The following is an 18,331-nucleotide window of genomic DNA, read 5'->3' as shown; positions in this document are numbered from 1 at the left end:
AACCTAACCTCTTGCTTTAGTATCCTTCTTCCCCCATTTTCATGGGCAACCAGGCATTCATTTTGCCTTACACTGTTTCATGTGGCAATAGGGAAGCAGGGAAAGGCATAGTACCTCAAGTCATTACTTATGATTAAATAAAATGGCATTAGAAATGAAACTCATCCTTTTGCTATTAGAAGACAGAGGAGGGCTGTAGCTTCCAAACTGTATATATCACTGTAGCAGGCTGGTCAAAGAGGTGATTTGGTTTTGAAAGGGCGTGTTCCTGGATGTGTGATAGAGGCAATGATGGGTGTAGTCTGTGAATATTTCTATAACAACAACTGTGACAGTTTCAAAGCATATGTGTGGAAACTGAGAGGAGAACTCATTGCAGTCTACAACTTTCTTATTAGGGGAAGTGGAGGAGCAGACACTGATCTCTTCTCTATGGTGACCAGGCAAAGGACCCAAGGGAATGGTCTGAAGTCGTGTCACGGGAGGTTTAGGTTGGATATTAGAAAAAGATGCTTCACCCAGAGGGTGTCTGGGCACTGGAACAGGCTCCTCAGGGAAGGGGTCACAGCACCAGGCCTGACAGAGTTCAAGAAGCATTTGTATGATACTCTCAGGCACAGCTCTTGGGGATGGTCCCGTGCAGAGCTAAGGGTTGGACTCGATGATCCTTGTGGGTCACTTCCAGCTCAGCATATTCTGTAATTCTGTGTGTAACAAAGCCATAGTGCTGTCTGCTCTCTTATACGGTTCTGAATCATGGGTCATCTACCGCCACCACCTGCGTCTCCTAGAACACTTCCATCAGCGCTGCCTCCGTACAATCCTAAACATCCACTGGTCAGATTATGTGACCAATACATCTGTTCTAGAACAAGCAGCAGTCACAAGCATTGAGGCCATGTTGCTGAGAACACAGCTGCGCTGGGCAGGGCATGTCTCAAAGATGAAGGACCACCGCCTCCCTAAGATCTTGCTTTATGGTGAACTTGCCACAGGCTGCCACAAGAGAGGAGCCCCAAAGAGAAGATACAAGGACTCCCTGAAACAACATCTCAGCCTTGGCCATATTGATCACCATAACTGGTCTACTCTGGCCTCCAATCAGGAGGCCTGGAGACACACCATCTATAATGCTGCTATTTCCTTTGAGAACACATGCAGGATCACTCTTGAGGAGAAAAGACAACGCAGAAAGAATCGTGCCTTGCAGAATATACCACCTAAGGAGTCTTTCTGCTGTGCCTTTTGCAACCGGACGTGTCTATCTCGTATTGACCTCGTTAGCCACCAGTGTGCTTGTAACAAATGTGGATAGAGCCTTCCTAAATCTTCATTTGCGAAACCCAGCCATTATGATGAGCTCATCTTGAGTGTTCCACCACCTTGAGTGTTCCATTTTTAAGGTCATTTCTAAGCTTGAATTGAATTTTGCTAAAGTGACAAAGGAGCACAGTGAGATAGGTGAATAGCTACAATATAGTAATACAAAGCAATACTAGAAATTCCATCATGTAATGAGAAAATAAATATGTAACTTTAATTTCATACTGTACATGGCAGGAGTTTAATATTAATTATATATACTGTCTTAAATGCCGAGCACTGTAGTCATCACAGTACGGTTAATCTTTATCATTTCGGTGTGAATACCTGAAGAGCAAATAATGTTTTGTTATTGCATTTTTTGTGTTTCTTGTGCATAGTCTTTAAAGAAACTTTGGTAGCCATTAGGTACAGTTCTTAACTGGTTGAATGAAATTCAGTGAAAACTTTGTTTGTTTGGGTTTTTTTTAATTTAGAGTTACTTAAAACAGTATGAAAGATATAAAATAGAAGTTGTGGATAGCTGACTTTAAATTCTGCTTACCATACTTATTTGATAATAAGTCAGACACTGAAAGTGGATCAAGAATGCAAAATATCATGAGAAAAAAACTCCACACTGTGTATTGTAGGGAAGAATGAAGGCCACTTTCTGTTTTCAGCTACTTTCCTGACCTTTATTTATTTTATTGGTGACATCCTATTCCCACATCAATTTTCTTCAGTGTGAGTGGATATATAGTCACTTTGCAAACAACTGGAACTGTTTCTACCCTCAGCTGGAGACCAGCATCCCTTCTGTTGGACTGTATTAATAGGTCATGTGGGTACTCTTAATCTGCTGCAGAGAAAAATCAGTTGAAATCGTTGAGATCATAGAATCATTAGGTTGGAAAAGACCTCTACCATTGCTGAGTCCAGCCATTAACCCAACACTGCCAACTCTAGCACTAAAACACATCCTGAAGTGCCTCATCTACACCTCTTTTAAATACTTCAAGGGTTGGTGAGTCAACCACTTCCCTGAGCAACCTGTTCCAATGTTTAATAACCCTTTCAGTGAAGAAATTTTTTCATATACCTAATCTAAACCTCCCCTGGCACAACTCAAGGCCATTTCCTCTTGTCCTATCACTTCTTACCTGGGAGAAGAGGCCGACCCCCCACCTCACTACAACCTTTTTTGCCAGGTAGTCATAGAGAGCATTAAGGTTCCCCATGAGCTTCCTTTTCTCCAGGCTAAACAACCTTCAGCTCCTTCAACTGCTCCTTATCAGAGTTGTGCTCCAGACCCTTCACCAGCTCTGTTGCTCTTCTCTGATCATGTTCCAGCACTTCAATGTCTTTCTTGCAGTGAAGGGCCCAAAACTGGACACAGGATTCAAGGTGTGACCTCACCAGTGCCATATACAGGGGGACAATTACTGCCCTAGTCCTGCTGGCCACACTATTCCTCATACAAGCCAGGATGCCATTGACCTTCTTGACCACCTAGGCACACTGCTGGCTCATGTTCAGCTGGCTGTTAACCAGCACCCTCAAGTCCTTTTCCACCAGGCAGCTTTCCAGCCACTCTTCCCCAAGCCTATAGCACTGCATGGGGCTGCTGTGATCCAAGTGCAGGACCTGGCACTTCACCTTGTTGAACATCATACAATTGGCCTTGGCCCATTGATCCAGCCTGTCCACATCCCTCTCTAGAGTCTTCCTACCCTCCAGCAGTTCAACACTCCCACCCAACTTGGTGTCATCTGCAAACTGGTTGAGGGTGCACTCAATTCCCTCGTCCAGATCATCGATAAAGATATTAAACTGGACTGGCCCCAACACTGATTCCTAAGGAACACCACTTTGGCTGGCTACCAACTGGCTGTAACTCCATTCACCACCACTCTCTGGGCTTGGCCATCCAACTAGTTTTTTACCCAACAAAGAGTCCAGACCATGAGTAACCAGTTTCTCCAGGAGAATGCTGTGGGAAACAGTGTCAAAGGCTTTATTAGAGTCCAGGTAGACAACATTCACAGCCTTTCCCTCATCCACTAAGCAAGTCACCCTGTCACAGAAGAAGATCAGGTTGGGCAAGTAGGACCTGCCTTTTATAAGCCCACCCTGACTGGGCCTGATCCCCTGATTGTCCTGTATTTGCTGCATGGTTTTGCTCTAGATGATCTGCTCCATAACCTTCCCTGGCACTGAGGTCAGCTGACAGGCCTGTAGTTCCCTGGATCCTCCTTCTGACCTTTCTCATAGATGGGCATTACATTTGCTAACTTCCAGTCAACCGGGATCTCCCTATTTAGCCAGGACTGCTGGGTAATGATTGAAAGCGGCTTGGTGAGCACCTCTGCCAGCTTCCTCAGTACCCCTGGGTAGATCCCATGCAGCCTCATAGACTTGTATGTGTTTCTAAGTGGTGTAGTAGGTTGCTGACAATTTCCCCTTGGATTATGGTGACTTCTTTCTGCTCCCCATCTCAGTCTTCCGGCTCAGGGGGCTGGAACAACAGCTGGTGTTACTATTAAGGACTGAGGCAAAGAAGGCATTAGGCACCTCATCCTTTGTCAGTGCTTCCTCCCGGATGCAATAAAGGCTGGAGGTTCTCCTTAGCCCTCCCTTTATTGCTGATGTATTTATAGAAGCATTTTTGTTGTCTTTTACGGCATCTCTAGAGTGGTTTGCTTTTTAGCTGCGATTCAAGCTGATGTGTCTGATTTGCACACAGAAGTGGATTAGGAGTGCTCTGCACTCCTTTTACCTAGCAAAGGTTAGTTGAAGGATAACTCCCGTAGTTAAATTTGTGAGTGTGTAATTCAATACAAGGCATCCTAGAGTTGGAATACTTTTTTTTTTCCCCTTACCAATGCACTGTGAGCTGTATTTGTGCCTTTTTCTTTTCAGCTTTATTTGATAATAATTTGATAATAATAAGGGCATAACTAGATCTATCTCTAGGTCCCTGCAAACCCTGATTGTATTGTTTGGTTTGTTCGGCAGGTAGCTCTATCTATATATGTACATACCCACAGGTAAAAATTGCCTGATCCCTGCAACATTCCTGGTGAATGCAATATTTGTGTCTGTTTGTGCCAAGTTACTGAAGGGTTAAGCAGAATTTGGACAGACATATTTAATTTAGATAAAATTAGGTCTTTAACCTGTCTGGTGTTAATCACTGGGCAGAAATTGTTCAAGTTAGACTGTCTGTTCTACTCTGATGATGCTTTGTATTATCCACTCTGAAACATTAATTTTTATTTTCTCAGCAGTCATTGTAGTAAAAAGTCGGTAAGTCAGTATTGCAACAGATGGAGCTCAACAGGTGCTCCATGAGAGATCCAGCTTCTTGGACTAAACATGATCTACACACAGAAAGAATAATTGAAAGGAAGCATAGTCAAAAAATTCAGGCAACAGAGACCTGCAGGAGGAAGAATAGCAGGTGCATTCAGAAATGTACTAAAGGGGTGAAACGCTACCTTATTTTAACTTATTTAACTTGCTAAACTGACTTGGACGTGCAATCACAACACTGTAGATACTTTTGATTTCTGTGAGCTTAAAAAAACCTACATTACCATAATTTATACAGAGTGGTTTGATATCTAATGTCTTATTCTGGCTGGACTTACTTTGTCATGCTACACAGGCTTTGTCTACTAACAGGCTCTTGGTTATTCAGGAGTGTACAAAATAATTTCTGCTAAAGCTCTTCTGCAGTGCTGTAAGTATTTAGATGTTCTGCCTGAAATAAGATTGTCACTGCTTAAATATCATCTGTGATGCTGGGGATCTGGAGCCTTTTAAAGAGTCCTGTTTACTTTTTACTCTGTCTTGTATTTTACAGGGTAGAAGCGGTCTGGCAGGCCCATTTCTTAAATTTCACATAATGGGAAGTGATTGCGAAGTTGGTTCAACTGCATTTTGATGTAGGTAGTACTTCCTCAGTTGCCACTGCATTGTAGCATATAGATGAACTTATTTATGTAATAGAGATGAAGACTGTGCCACATACTCCCAAATAGTTAAAATATAATTAAAGTACCTGTAATGAATAATAAATTTCCTTTATTTTACTCTGTGTTTTGGGCTATTACAAGAATTAGTATTCTCTTCCACGCACGTATTAGATCTTGCTACAGGATAGCAGGTAGTATGTTTGAGATCAGTTTAATAAGAGTTGTTTAGATGTTACATGTTGCTTTTCTATTCTAGAAGACCATGAAAAAAGTGGCTTGGGAGCTAGCCATCCTCTGTTCCGAGTCACGTCTTGTGAAGCAGTCATTTCACTTCATTGATTTCTACTGTCAGATTTTTCACAGAAAAGATATTTTGCGTCTTAAAAGATAGCGTTCGGCTAATTGCCTTTTTAATTCCTTCCTGCCAACTAGATCCTCATGTACCAGCCTTTAACTTAGAAGATCTTGAAGTTAAGCTGCCTCCATCATGTTAAAAACAAGTCTAGCACAAATCTATTTGATCTGGAAGAAATACCTGACTTGAACATTTTCTTTAATTCGATGCAAAACCTTCAGAGTTGCAAGATTCAAGGCAAATTGCCACAGAGTAGCCCAATAGCACTTAGAAAGAAACAGACTGTGGGACCTTTTGAGTTTGTGGTGGTTTATACTGTACTGAGCAGAGACTTGATGCCTCTTGAGAAGCTGATGCTGTCAAATGATAAAGACCCAATATTGCCATCCATATTGATGCTGGTTGTAGCGTACTATCTGTTGTAAAGTGTGTGTCTGGTAGAAAAGAAAATGAGCATTCAGTTTTCCCCTGTAGCAATTTCAGATGGTTCTGTTTGCATCTTATCTTTGAAATCCCTTGGGAACTTTGACTGTTCTAAGAAATGTCATCATCGCTTTCTTTTTAGGTCTGAAATGTTGTTAGATGTTATGAGTGGCAAAATTCACTGGTGAAATATGCCTTTTAATATTGATAAAACTAACTATTTTCATAATAATTTGCCTTGAGACATCAAATAGTTCAAAAGCAAGACAAAAAAAGTAATGAAAAATAGCAGTAGGCATCAGAAGAAGTATCCGAAATTGCAGACAGATATACACCCACTACAGTGATGATGGGAAGCATATCGTGGCTTCAGATGGTGGTATATTGTGTGAAAAATATAAGTCGTGGTCATGGAATGCTTTAAAAAGCTTGCAATTCTTTAGCAAAAATATTGGAGATGCCTTGGGTTCTCTGAAGAAGTTAGTGACTGCATGCTCCCTGTAGAATTTCATATCATTAAGCCACTGGCAGCATGCAGTTCCTGATTTTAGCATTTGCTGAGCGTGACATCTTATTGCAGGCAGTGAAAATACCATGCAAGTAGTGGCAGTAGGAATGCTGTAATCCTTCTTAAACACATTGGGGACATTCTGATATTCTTAATGGTAATTCTTAATGGTTCTTCTATAACCATTCTTCAGGGTTTCCATTGAGCATAGTTGAATGTTGGACCTGAAAAAATAGTTGCCCTGCTGATTTTTTTTCTGCATCCAGCTTTTTTTTTCTGCCTTGGCTTTCTACTGCTTTACCCATCAGGGATCATTCTAATAGTATTGCAGAGAATACTTGATATTAGTTGAGGCTTATCTCAGAATGCAAAGAGTCCTTACATATCCAAATATTCATATAAACAATCAAAAATTCCATATTTAACCCCCTAAGAACATCATAATTAGGACAATATTAAACTCCACATCTGTCAAAGCTTTTATTTTTTCTTTCTGATGGACTTTTTTTAATAGTTGTCTTTCAATCAACTTTAGTTAGAACTGTGCAAACATGTTCTGTGTCCCTTGTGAAAGACTGGGTAAAGTTCTGTGCTCATGACTCCTGGGTGTTTGTTGTCCAGTGAGGTGCAGAAGTTGACTGTGCAAAGTGATAACAGCTTCCACATAAAACCATGGTAGGTGTGCCTAGAGAGATTCCAGAAAAAAGATTCGTGGACACATAAGGAATTAAATTATATATAAATGTGCTAATTAGGGATGAAATTCATGCAGTATATGTTTGTATGATATTTAGAACCTAATAAAACCATTCCACTGACATGAGGTTAAGTCAAAAAGAAAGGAGATTATTCTGAAATAGAATTGCCTGGTTGCTCTTCCATTTTGCAGATTTATGTCAGTTTTGGCTCAGATAAAGAGAGGACCACCCTCCATCTCATGGGTTCTTACACAGCTAGATCTCAGTGTATATTTTCTTCATTCTTACTGTGAGGTCTAACACCTTGGATTTGGGTTGAGGGCACTAGGAAAAGCTCTTTACCTGTCATGAGTACTTTTGCCTGTAGGTATTGCTGCTCCAAAATTCTGATCTCGATTAGTTGAAAATGGCTTAAATGTCCATACATACTTATCAAGGTTATAAACACAACACAAGTAAGGATTTTCCTGATGAGAAATACTGCTGTAGTACATTGAATTCATTGTGTGATTCGTGGGGTAATATACTTCCATTTTAAAAACCAGAACTCGTTGTGGTAATTGCTTATTCGTAGATACAGAATTCAGAATAAGACTTGCAGGATGTTGTACTCGTAGTATAATACGTAGGCAAGCAGGTGTTTTAAAATTTATTATGGAATACTGTATATAAGTTTCTTCGTTTCAATGGAAGCTAGTGAAGTTTCTCATTAGATTTTCCATAGTGTTGCACTGAATAAATTCTTCCTTTGGATGCAAAGAATATGTCGGATATGGAATCAATCCACAACTATCCTTTTCAAGAATCTAGACTTGCCATTTCTAATTAGATGCTGTATGGCAGAATTGATTCTGTAATCTACATTTGCATTAAAAACTGACTCCTAGAATTGCTCAGATAGCTTGTAATGTTCACGGTTTGTATCATGTCATTTTACTGAGTTTGCAGATGTGAAAATTTTGTGCATCTGCAGATGAAGACTTTTAGAGCACAGAAGCCTTTATAATTGCAGGCTTAGAAATTTTTCAGCAGTTTCTGCCTGTAAGGAGATTACATGTTCTCAGATGGCTATAAAATGCTGGATAAAAAGTCTAGATGATGGGACAATAATAGCATGAAATTGATTGGGGTTTAAACAGTCACCATTCCCACAAGAAGCAACACACTGATCTTGTGCTGTGTTGGAACAGAGGGGTCGAATGAATTCCATTGCTGTCAGTATAACTTGCCTTAGGTGTTGTTAAGGTCTGAATGGAGTAACTGCGTTGCTCTACTTGTGCTCTTATTTTCTATATTTTATTATTTTCTCAGTAGGCTAAATTTTATTTTAATGTTTTATCTTAAATAGTACTTTGTCAAGGAAACACTTGGAATGTCAAAACCAAAGATGTCTCTTTATAAATATAGCATTAATTATTGTTGTGAAGTGCTGGAGAATTCCATAGCTCCTGGATAGAGAGTGATTGCTGTGACTGGCATTAAGTAGTCATCTTACAGTATTACCTTGTGTCATCAAAAAAGCAGTTCATAGGATGGAATAAAAATCAAACCTAAGCATGAACAGATAGGTAAGATTATGTATTAAGAGCACATAATATATAAGTGAAAACTTTACAGGCTTTACATTGTAAGTTGCCTAGTTAAGCTTTCTAAATTAATGTTGCTACTAAAAAAAAAAGTTATACCTCTGTTGAGTTACTTTGTTGTTGCTGCATATACTCTCTTCTCTAGTAAAATATACTTTAAAAATGAGAACCATATCTTTATTAACTTATCTCCGTTTGTCTGCTGAACTGACTATAATGTAGGTATTTCCAGTAGTACCGCAGAATTAATGATACCATGCATAGAGTGCTTTTGTGATCACTAGAGCATCCCCCCCCAAAGGTTCAAACTACAATACCAGCCTAATTTGGTAGCTGGGACTTAAAAATCTGAAATGTACAAAGACTTAGGACTGTTTGATTATTCCTCTAAAGCTTAGCTTGGAGGAGGAGACAGTTCAAACTCCAGACCTGACAGAAAGAGGCAAGGAGAGCAGCAGAGCATCACTTTTCCTCCTAGAACGTCAGCTAAAATAAGAAACATCAATGCTTACTGGCCTTAGTCTGGCCCTTAGTTGAATATTGGCAAGTGTATCTTCTTCACAAGGTGGACTGAGAACTTGAGTATTTGTCTCAGTCTTTCTTGTTAAGTATTTAATTAGGCATGTACTTCACATATTTTTGTTCTTTATTCTCAGGTCTATCTCAAATTGACTTACCTCAAAGGGATGAGGGAGGATAAAAAGGGAATCTTGGGAGATCAGTAAACTGTTCCCATACCTCAAGATCAGATGTGTGTGAGGGTTGAGGGTGGGAGAAAAGGGATCCTATTCTTCACTCTGGTTCTGTCACACAGTACTGCATACTGTTTAGTCAGTGTAACCAGCAGTGTACTCCAGTGTCTCCTTGGATAAGGTGTAGCAGGTCAGATAAAAACCCTAAATATCACCTGTTCTTGCTGCTGCTGGTGGTGGAAGAACTAGGGCAGACAGTAACACCCAAGCCTGAAGTGCAACCCCTACCCAGCACTGGTCGTTCTTGCCTCTGTTCTGATTCTTCCTCAGTTACAGCCCCTAAATGTCCCAGATGTGGGCATAGGCAAAGGTGGCAGTTTTTCTAATATTTTCCAGGGCTGTTTTGCACTCCTGTGAAGCCTATAGATAGTTACAGGTACTGTGACAGCACTGCTGTAGAAATACAGTTCCACTGTGCTGCGTTTCAAGCACAGTTTGAAAAGTACCAAGGTAGTAAGAAGGTTATGTGACTGTGGTTTGTGATGTGATGCTGTTTGTTAGCAGCTATCTCCATTCTGGCTAAAAAGGAAACAGTTTCACAAGGTTCAAGTTTGTCCCTAACAAAGAGCGCTATAAAGTGGGTAAGTGATATCAGAGCATAATAATGGCATCATCATATGGTTGCCAGACCACACTGTTATCTGATGCACTGCCCATTGCTGCCACTTTTTCAGTGCCTGAAGCTGGCTTTAATATTCAGCATCACTCATTAATCTTCTTCTGATGTGCCTATATGTTTTATATTGACATTTTAACTAAATTTTGGTCACAGGTTACCTAGTGGGAGGTGAAGCGGGCATTTATTTTTTTTTAAGTCAAAATGAGGTGCTGAATTATGCTTCTAAATAATTTTTTAGCATTTTGTGTCCAGAAGGTTATTTTTTGTTGTCACTTACAGGTCTTCTCACAGTGAAAAATTAATGTACCTATAATATTACCAATAATTTGTGCTGTAAAGACATACCCAGCTGTCTCTGCATGCTTTCATTTGTGGCAAAAGAATCAATTGTTTTTTGAAAGAAGGGTTAATAGATTTGTATCTGTCTAAAAGTACCTTAGGAGAGAAGATTAAATTCTTACCTTCGAAGTGGTAGAATTAAAGTCCTGTTATGTTGCATTTCAATTCTGAATTATTCTTATTAAAGACTTAATAGGATGCTGCCAAAGCACAGAACAGTTGTTCACATCCTTCTGAAGTCAGTTATGAAGCTTTACTGGTTCAAAACATGAGGAGAAAGCCAAGAACACATACTGGCAATTTCATTTGTTTAACTAATCTTTTAATGCTCTAAAAGTAAACATTAGTCATACTTTTGTAGCCTCTGAGTTTGAGTCATGATCTAAAAATTTGAAAGTAATCCATGTTAGTAAACATCTTTCATGTTTCCTTTTTAAAGTTCTCGGATAACAATATTGGCTGGGTTTTCAGTGTGTTTTATGTCTGGATCGTGTGCATCCTCTGCAATGTGAAATTCCTGATTTGTTTCATGCTGTACTGCAGGCACTTGGCACTAACCAAATTAACAATAGACCTCACTATAGTAAGATAAGAGGCTAATTTCACAGGTACAGCATTTCATAAATCACACTATAGTTGACAGTTCAGAAATGGAGAATTAATTAATATTTAGAAATCTAATCAAATGGGAATAGTTGTAGGCTTATTAGAAACCAATGTCACATTGCTGTTTGAATCAAAGATTTCTAGGTCAGAATGACTGATGGTCATGTGAATTTTCTTATATAAACATGACTAATAACTCTTCAAATTCTACGGTTTTATCAGGTAATGTATCCTATATAATTGCTTAGTTAACATGTAAGAGAGTGCTCCTGAAAATACTTCACTCTATTTTTTATTTATTTATTTTTAATGTCACTTGACCGCTGCTGTGATAGTTCAGTCAGTTGAAATATGCAAATTTGCTGACATCTGAACTTGAATTTCAGTTTTTTGTTCTGTCACTGTGTAGATAAATAAAGCTGCTCATGACCTTAGTGTGGTTTTACTTCAGATATTAGACTTGTACTGATTAAACAGTTAGGAACTTGGTGGGTTTTGCAGTCTTGAATGACAGTAGCTTGATTCTGTTGAATTAATTCAAGGTAAACCTGTAATATTTTGGGAATCCTAAATATGCAAGAGAATTTGCTGTGGTTTTAAAATCTGTGTTAGAAGTGGTGCATGTTACTGATATAAGTGGATACTTTCATAAAACAGACAAAATTAAAAACACACCTAAACTTTTCTAGTTGTGAATACTAGCAGTGTCTGTGGAAGTCTTTCATGGTGGTTTGCTCAGCTAACCTGTTGGGGTATTCCATTTAGTCACCTGAACTTCTACTTAAGTAATGAATATAATCTTTAATACTTTTTTAACTAATAGATTTCACATTGTTAACTGAATTCCAATTAGAATATCTATTAGAAGGGTTGGCTTTGTGGATGTTGCTTGTTTCAGACCTTGTGTTCACCCAGGCGTTTCTGAGCCTAAACTTTCTTTAGAAAACTTCCCATTATCAATACTTGTAACCTTTTTAGTTTGGCTTTTGAATGAATGATCATGAAGGAGTTGCTCTTTTGGGGTAACATGCATTGTAGTTCTTTTCACAGCCTAGTACCTAATTTCAAGAATTAATAGACTTCTTAATAGTTGAGAAGTTTTTTATCAGAAGTTTGGGATATTTTGTGCCAGGAAAGTGAAAGATTAGTGCCTTAATGGCAGTCCATTGATGCTTTTTAATGGTTTGTAGACTGAACTGAAGGTATGCACGGGAGAGCTTTTGTTCTACAAGGTATTTTCTGCAGCAGAGAATGTACAAACTTTGAAGGTGAAACTTCGTCTACAGAGATTCTATATTGTATACATTCTTACTTGATTGAAGGGAAGGGAATTGAAAGAAGGGAATATGTGAAGGCCATTAGTTTGATAGTGTGAATAAACGGACTGGTTCTCATTGCCTATTACATTAGTCACCTCTCAATTTTACGTGAGGTAGAGAAGTAGCAAATGGATTCCACAGCTGTCCTGTCTCAGAGTGGGAGTCTTGCGTTGATTCTTCCATGATCTTAATTCTGTTTAAGTGATATTCTGGATGTGAGAGACTATATTTGAAAACTAGTAGCTTAAAAAAGGAATACCAAAAATGGCCAGAGTGTTTTTCAGAGTGATAGAAAACCTTTTAATATTTACATACAAAAAAAACTCTACCAAAGACCATAACATATCATCTGTGTAAATACACTGGCTGTAGAAATGAAGAAAACATAGTCATTAGTAACTGAGAACTTAATAATTTACTTTAGAATGCTATGGATTTAGAGAGGACCATTGTACTTCTATACTAAATGAGACGCTGAAGTTCTTGATTTTTATTTTAACAGGTTTTGGATTTTCGTCTTACCCCCTCATCTTTTCTTCTGTTTCTTTCTAGGTTTAACTATAGATCAACACATCATCTTGCATCTCATGGGTTTTATGAATTTTTAAATTGGTTTGATGAAAGAGCATGGTATCCACTAGGAAGAATAGTAGGTGGAACTGTAAGTATCATAATAATAACTTAAACGTGACTTTGCAGTAAGTTTTTTGAACTTTCAATGCAAATTCGACATCAGTAAAAGGCAACTCTTAATAAAATATGCCTTTAATTGTCAAATTGCTGCAGAGGGACTATCAAGATATTTTTAATTTTTAGGTGCAGAAACTGAGAGTAAGTCAACATGCTTTAGTCTTTATCCAACACCATACTGTGAACAAGAAATACAGAACTTCTTACGTATGAACTTCTTATGGTAATAAAAAAAGGTCTTACTCCTGTAATACCTGTACATGAAATCAAAAAAGGAAAAACAATTTATTTTTTTTAATTTTTTTTTTGTTGAAACTGTTAACTAAATCTCTTAAGGTACAAGTTTTAATCCAGTGGTAGATGTTGAGTTGACTTCTTGTATGTATGGAAAAAAGTTAGGATTTCAGTGGGAAAAGACCTTGTGAAGTTAAATCAGTGATGGCACCTGTATGAAGCATCAGGAATAGTTAAGGTTGGCGCCGATGCAATTTTCAAGATAGGAAAGATGTACAAAACAATGTTATCAAATCAGAATACAAATGTTGTTCATTGGAATACCTTTAATAACACTTAAGTTATTAACACAGCCACAACCAGTTTTTTAATGTGTGAAAGTTCATTAAAGCTTTTTAATTATAGTACATAACATTTAAAGGCATTAACGAGGGGTTTTTTGCAACAGATCACCATTTGTTTTAGTATCTTGGAGATACCAAAGTAAAGAAGATAAAGAGTCTTGAAACTCTTTATGTAACATAAATGAGTGTTACATACTTCCATACCTATCTTATATGAAGTAAAACCTCTTAGGAAAGGGAATTGAAATATATGCAGGGGAACATTCTGTCGTTTGTTAATTTAGTTTCATACAATGCCCTTCTTTGTTTTTGAAAGAAACTAAGGCAGGTGAAGTTCATATTAACTTTTCTAATATGTATTGATTTTTCTAATGTTGATAAATGTGAGAGGGTAGAATTCCTATTAAGAATATTTTAAAGTTCTCCAATATTTTGTGATGGGTTCAATAGATTTCATACCTTCCCTGGAGGGCATCTTAATTCAATTTTACAGGACTTTATTTTAATCTTTCATATTCAAAGATCTCTACTGATGTCTTGCAAATATATGACACTCAGGTGACTGACCATCAACTTTTCAACTTTAAAAAAGTTAGATTGTGTTGATGCACATTTTCGTTCCCCATTGGTACCAAGAAGTGAAAGAATGTCATGGTATATTTTGAAGGAAAATGGATAGGGCTGGGAAATTTTGGGTTTCTTCTTGTTGTCTTAGGCTTTTGGGGCTTTTTTTTTCCTTAAAGCTGTTAACTGGCTTGAAATTCTGTGGCAAACTTTAGCTTCTGCTTCCATACCTTAATGGCAAATTCTTCTCGTTATATGTTAAATGTCAAACAAGGTAGGATATTACCTGTATGCTGCTTATTCATGTATGAAATAGATTATATGTTGTTGCTAGCATTTGGATAAAATTTAAAGAACCTCTTGTATTCAGTGATGTTGTCAAAACACGATTAAAGTAGTATTAATATAATTCTGTTAGCTTATGCTAATGTTCACTGCTTATATCAGCTTAAGAAATTACCATTTCATTGCAAATTATATGTAAACAAACCCACCATGCTAGTTTTCTGCAATAACCTAATGTTTTGGTTTGTTCTGGTTTTTTCTCCTTGTAGGTATACCCAGGACTGATGGTGACAGCAGGCCTTATACATTGGATTTTAAATATGCTTAACGTGACAGTCCATATAAGAGATGTATGTGTGTTTCTAGCACCAGTCTTTAGCGGCCTTACAGCTATTTCTACTTTCCTGCTCACCAGAGAACTGTGGAACCAGGGAGCAGGGCTTTTAGCTGCCTGTTTTATCGCCATAGTTCCAGGTTACATATCTCGATCAGTAGCAGGATCATTTGACAATGAAGGCATAGCTATTTTTGCACTGCAGTTCACATACTATTTATGGGTAAGTAATTACTGAGTCTTTTGCTTTGGAAAGGTTTTTTGGTTCCTCCTCCAACCCAGTGACTTGATTTTTCTTAGAATCCATTGAATTCTTATTTTCCTCCCTCTCATCCCTCTTCCCCTTGGCTCTTGATCGGGCAAGTACTGAGAAGTCACATGATCTGAACCACTCCACAATCATTCTCTTTAGTTCACTATGTAGAAGTACTGTTCTGCTGAAGTATGTGTGTCCTATAGTAATAATAAAAATGATGATGAGTCTATAAATTTAAAACAAACAGAGAGGTTGTTTTTCGGTTTATAGGTATTAGCATTATGTGTGCATCTAACTTTTAGCCTCCTTACGTACCTAGTGAAAAGGAGTAGACTGAATATGGAGTGCTTTGAATTGTCTTCTGGAGAAGCTTTTGACTGTGTGGACTGTCTGGGCTTTGATATAAGTATCCAAATTATTTAATCAAAGCTGTCTAGAGCAAGATATTAATGTTAACTCGAGTGCTTAAAAAAATAGTCTTATGTCTTTTAATTAGTCTGCTTGCTAAAGCTGCTTGTCAGTCACTCCTTAATCTGCACGTAGAATTTCATCTGTAATGCAGTTTTGCATGAAGGAGTTTAGGCAAGCTGTGTCTTTTCTGGACCATTGAATCTAGTTTGGAAATAACACAAAAGCAAAACTATATTGTTAATTCAGCATAGACACTGTAGTGCACTGTCCCTTGTGTGTTCCTGGAATGCATATACTTCTCATTTTGAGTGTCTGCACATAAGTACGTGGTCATTACACCTTTTCTCATAATTTTGCATTTACAGATATTTTTAGCTTTAGAATATTTCAAACTTGGGATGTAGTTGGTAGGAATATGATAGAGGGGAATTGAGTTTTGTCATGACTGAGTGACTGGTGTTACCCTAAATGCAGTTTTTTGTAAGTCTGGTCTTAGAATAAGCTGCAGCTGTAAAGGTGTGCTGTGTTTGATAACAATAATAGAATCAACTTACATTGTTATTTTAGACTAACTGAGACACAATAGCAGTTCTCTGTTCTTAGGAAATCCATAGTTAACTGAACTGCTTATGCAGTAATATTTGCATGACCGCCCGTAGAATTATGTGTGAATCAAATATATTTTATTGAAAATTTTCTAGCTTTATTTAATGTCTGTTCTTCGTTCCTGTTTTCCTACACCACAGTCACCACCATCAATTTTAGAGAAATTCATGCTCCTGGGCTGTTTATGGATCCATCTAAACCTTTGGTAGTATCTGGATGCTCTCATTAACACTTGAGTTTTTCAAAATTACAGAATAGCTCTTATGTCTGTAATTGCAGAGTTGGGTCGGATGCCAGCATGGATAGTCAACACTCAGAATTCTAAAGTGGTCTAAAGTCTCAGAGAAAGTAGTACAGGTGTTGCTACTACTGTTCTACATCAGGCCATGACGCAGAGAGTTGGGTCATATGCTGCCTCTGCTTTTGCTAGAGATATAAGCTCCTTTAGTGTGTGAAAGCATTGCTTTAGTGGTACAATTCTATGGACATCAGTTCAGAGACATACAAATATAGCTTGATGTGGGCTAAAGAATTTCTCTTGACAATTGAGTTGGAATGAAATTTTGGAATACTGTCCTGTCTTTGTGATTCATAAATACTTGGTTATTCTTCCAGGTGAAGTCTGTGAAAACTGGGTCAGTCTTTTGGACAATCTGCTGCTGTCTATCCTACTTTTACATGGTAAGGCTTTTATATATATAATAGCTGAACTATTTGAGTAGGGATTACATAATCCATATGTTAATAAAGAACCAAAGGATATTTTAATCTTTATTGAAACCATAATATGAAGTTGTTGCTTCATATTTCTATTAAAACCTTAAATATATGACTAAAAGATATAATAAATAAATTGAAATTGAAAGTATTTAATAAACACCAAAAAGTTTTTTTTTTTTAAAGTACTGAAGTATAATAATTTATAAATTATTCCTATGCTATGAGTGGGTAGTCTGATTCAGTCAGATTTTCATTTGGGTACAGGTAAATTAAGGTGTAATTTTAATATTCCTGTGTCTGTCTGTCATTATTATGAAAATGAAATGATAATCAGAATATTTAGAATGTAAGGACAAAGTTACATTTTTGTAATTTTGAAAACTATTTCTTTGGGTAAAATTATGCCATAGAGCTTAGCACCAGGGTTGATGAATGATTTCAATGTCATAATAAATGATCATAAATACTCTTTTCATTCCTGATCTGTGAAGATGGAGGCTATTGCACAGATGTTCCTAAGGGCTAACAGAGGGGAAAAACAGTAGAAAAACTGAGGAGATAAAACTAATAGAAAAATGGAGAGAATTGGTTTTCACCCTCCTCCCATCTTCTGAAGCCTTAGACTTGAAGAATTTTCCTGTATGAATCAGTCAAAGGTCCTTTTTCCCCTTTTTCTGTGTGGCTGTATGAAAATAAATTATCCTCGAAATAGGCAGTGGTGGGACTGCCAGGCTAATTGCTTGGTGACAGTTAAGACTGAGGTCTCAAATGCTGCTTTTCTACCGTCAGGTAACTAGATTTGCAAGAAAAAGGAACTTACGGACTGTTTTATGTGCCTTAAAGTAGAAGGTTAATTCAAAGGTTGTCTGCATGCTGCCTAGTTTTCCTCTAGCTTTACTGTGCATTTGGTTTCCTGGGAGACTTTTACTGTTAATATAGGAAATAATAGCCCCGTGTTTGTCACCAAAGAGGATAGGATAGCTATTTCTTGTTAAGAGTACATTTATTTCATTCCCTATTTATCCTCATTTTGACCAAGTCATTAAATAAACAGCCACTTCTTTATGAACAGCATTGCTGTTTATAAAGCATTACAGTGAAGAGAGTCTGCAGGTTTGGTACATGCTCTAGTGCAGTACAAAAGCAGGCAATTAAGTTCTTGAGTTGTTATATTTATGTGTCGTAGTGTTTTTTATATTGTGCCAGTGTATTGGCAAGATTCTCTGAAAATGCTCTTCCTAAACATACAGGTAACAAATATAATACTTCACAGTTCTACTGCTGAAAAATCACACAATAACAGCTTCTACTGTCTTGGTCTGTGGGACTTGGTGAGAGGGAGAGGATGTGATCCAGGGTGTGCATGGTGACAGAGCTTATGGAATCAATGTCATCGTGAC

The 18,331-nt window shown here is 37.7% G+C and overlaps 1 protein-coding gene across 1 annotated transcript in view; it reads left to right on the top strand.

Annotated features, from left to right (window-relative positions):
• The window catches only part of STT3B (STT3 oligosaccharyltransferase complex catalytic subunit B), a 52,661-nt gene that overhangs the window by 10,898 nt on the left and 23,432 nt on the right, over positions 1–18,331 (top strand). The window contains exons 2-4 of the mRNA XM_051788975.1: positions 13,040–13,148; positions 14,874–15,161; positions 16,827–16,892. Coding sequence (XP_051644935.1) covers positions 13,040–13,148; positions 14,874–15,161; positions 16,827–16,892 — 463 coding nt within the window. The remainder of the gene's footprint in view (positions 1–13,039; positions 13,149–14,873; positions 15,162–16,826; positions 16,893–18,331) is intronic.

The sequence above is a fragment of the Manacus candei genome, unplaced genomic scaffold, assembly GCF_025592945.1.
Source record: "Manacus candei isolate 608988 ecotype Guabito, Panama unplaced genomic scaffold, ASM2559294v1 h1tg000026l, whole genome shotgun sequence".
In the NCBI taxonomy this organism is placed as follows: domain Eukaryota; kingdom Metazoa; phylum Chordata; class Aves; order Passeriformes; family Pipridae; genus Manacus; species Manacus candei.
Note: the sequence above shows the minus strand (reverse complement) of the source record. Positions and strands in the feature narration are given on the sequence as shown.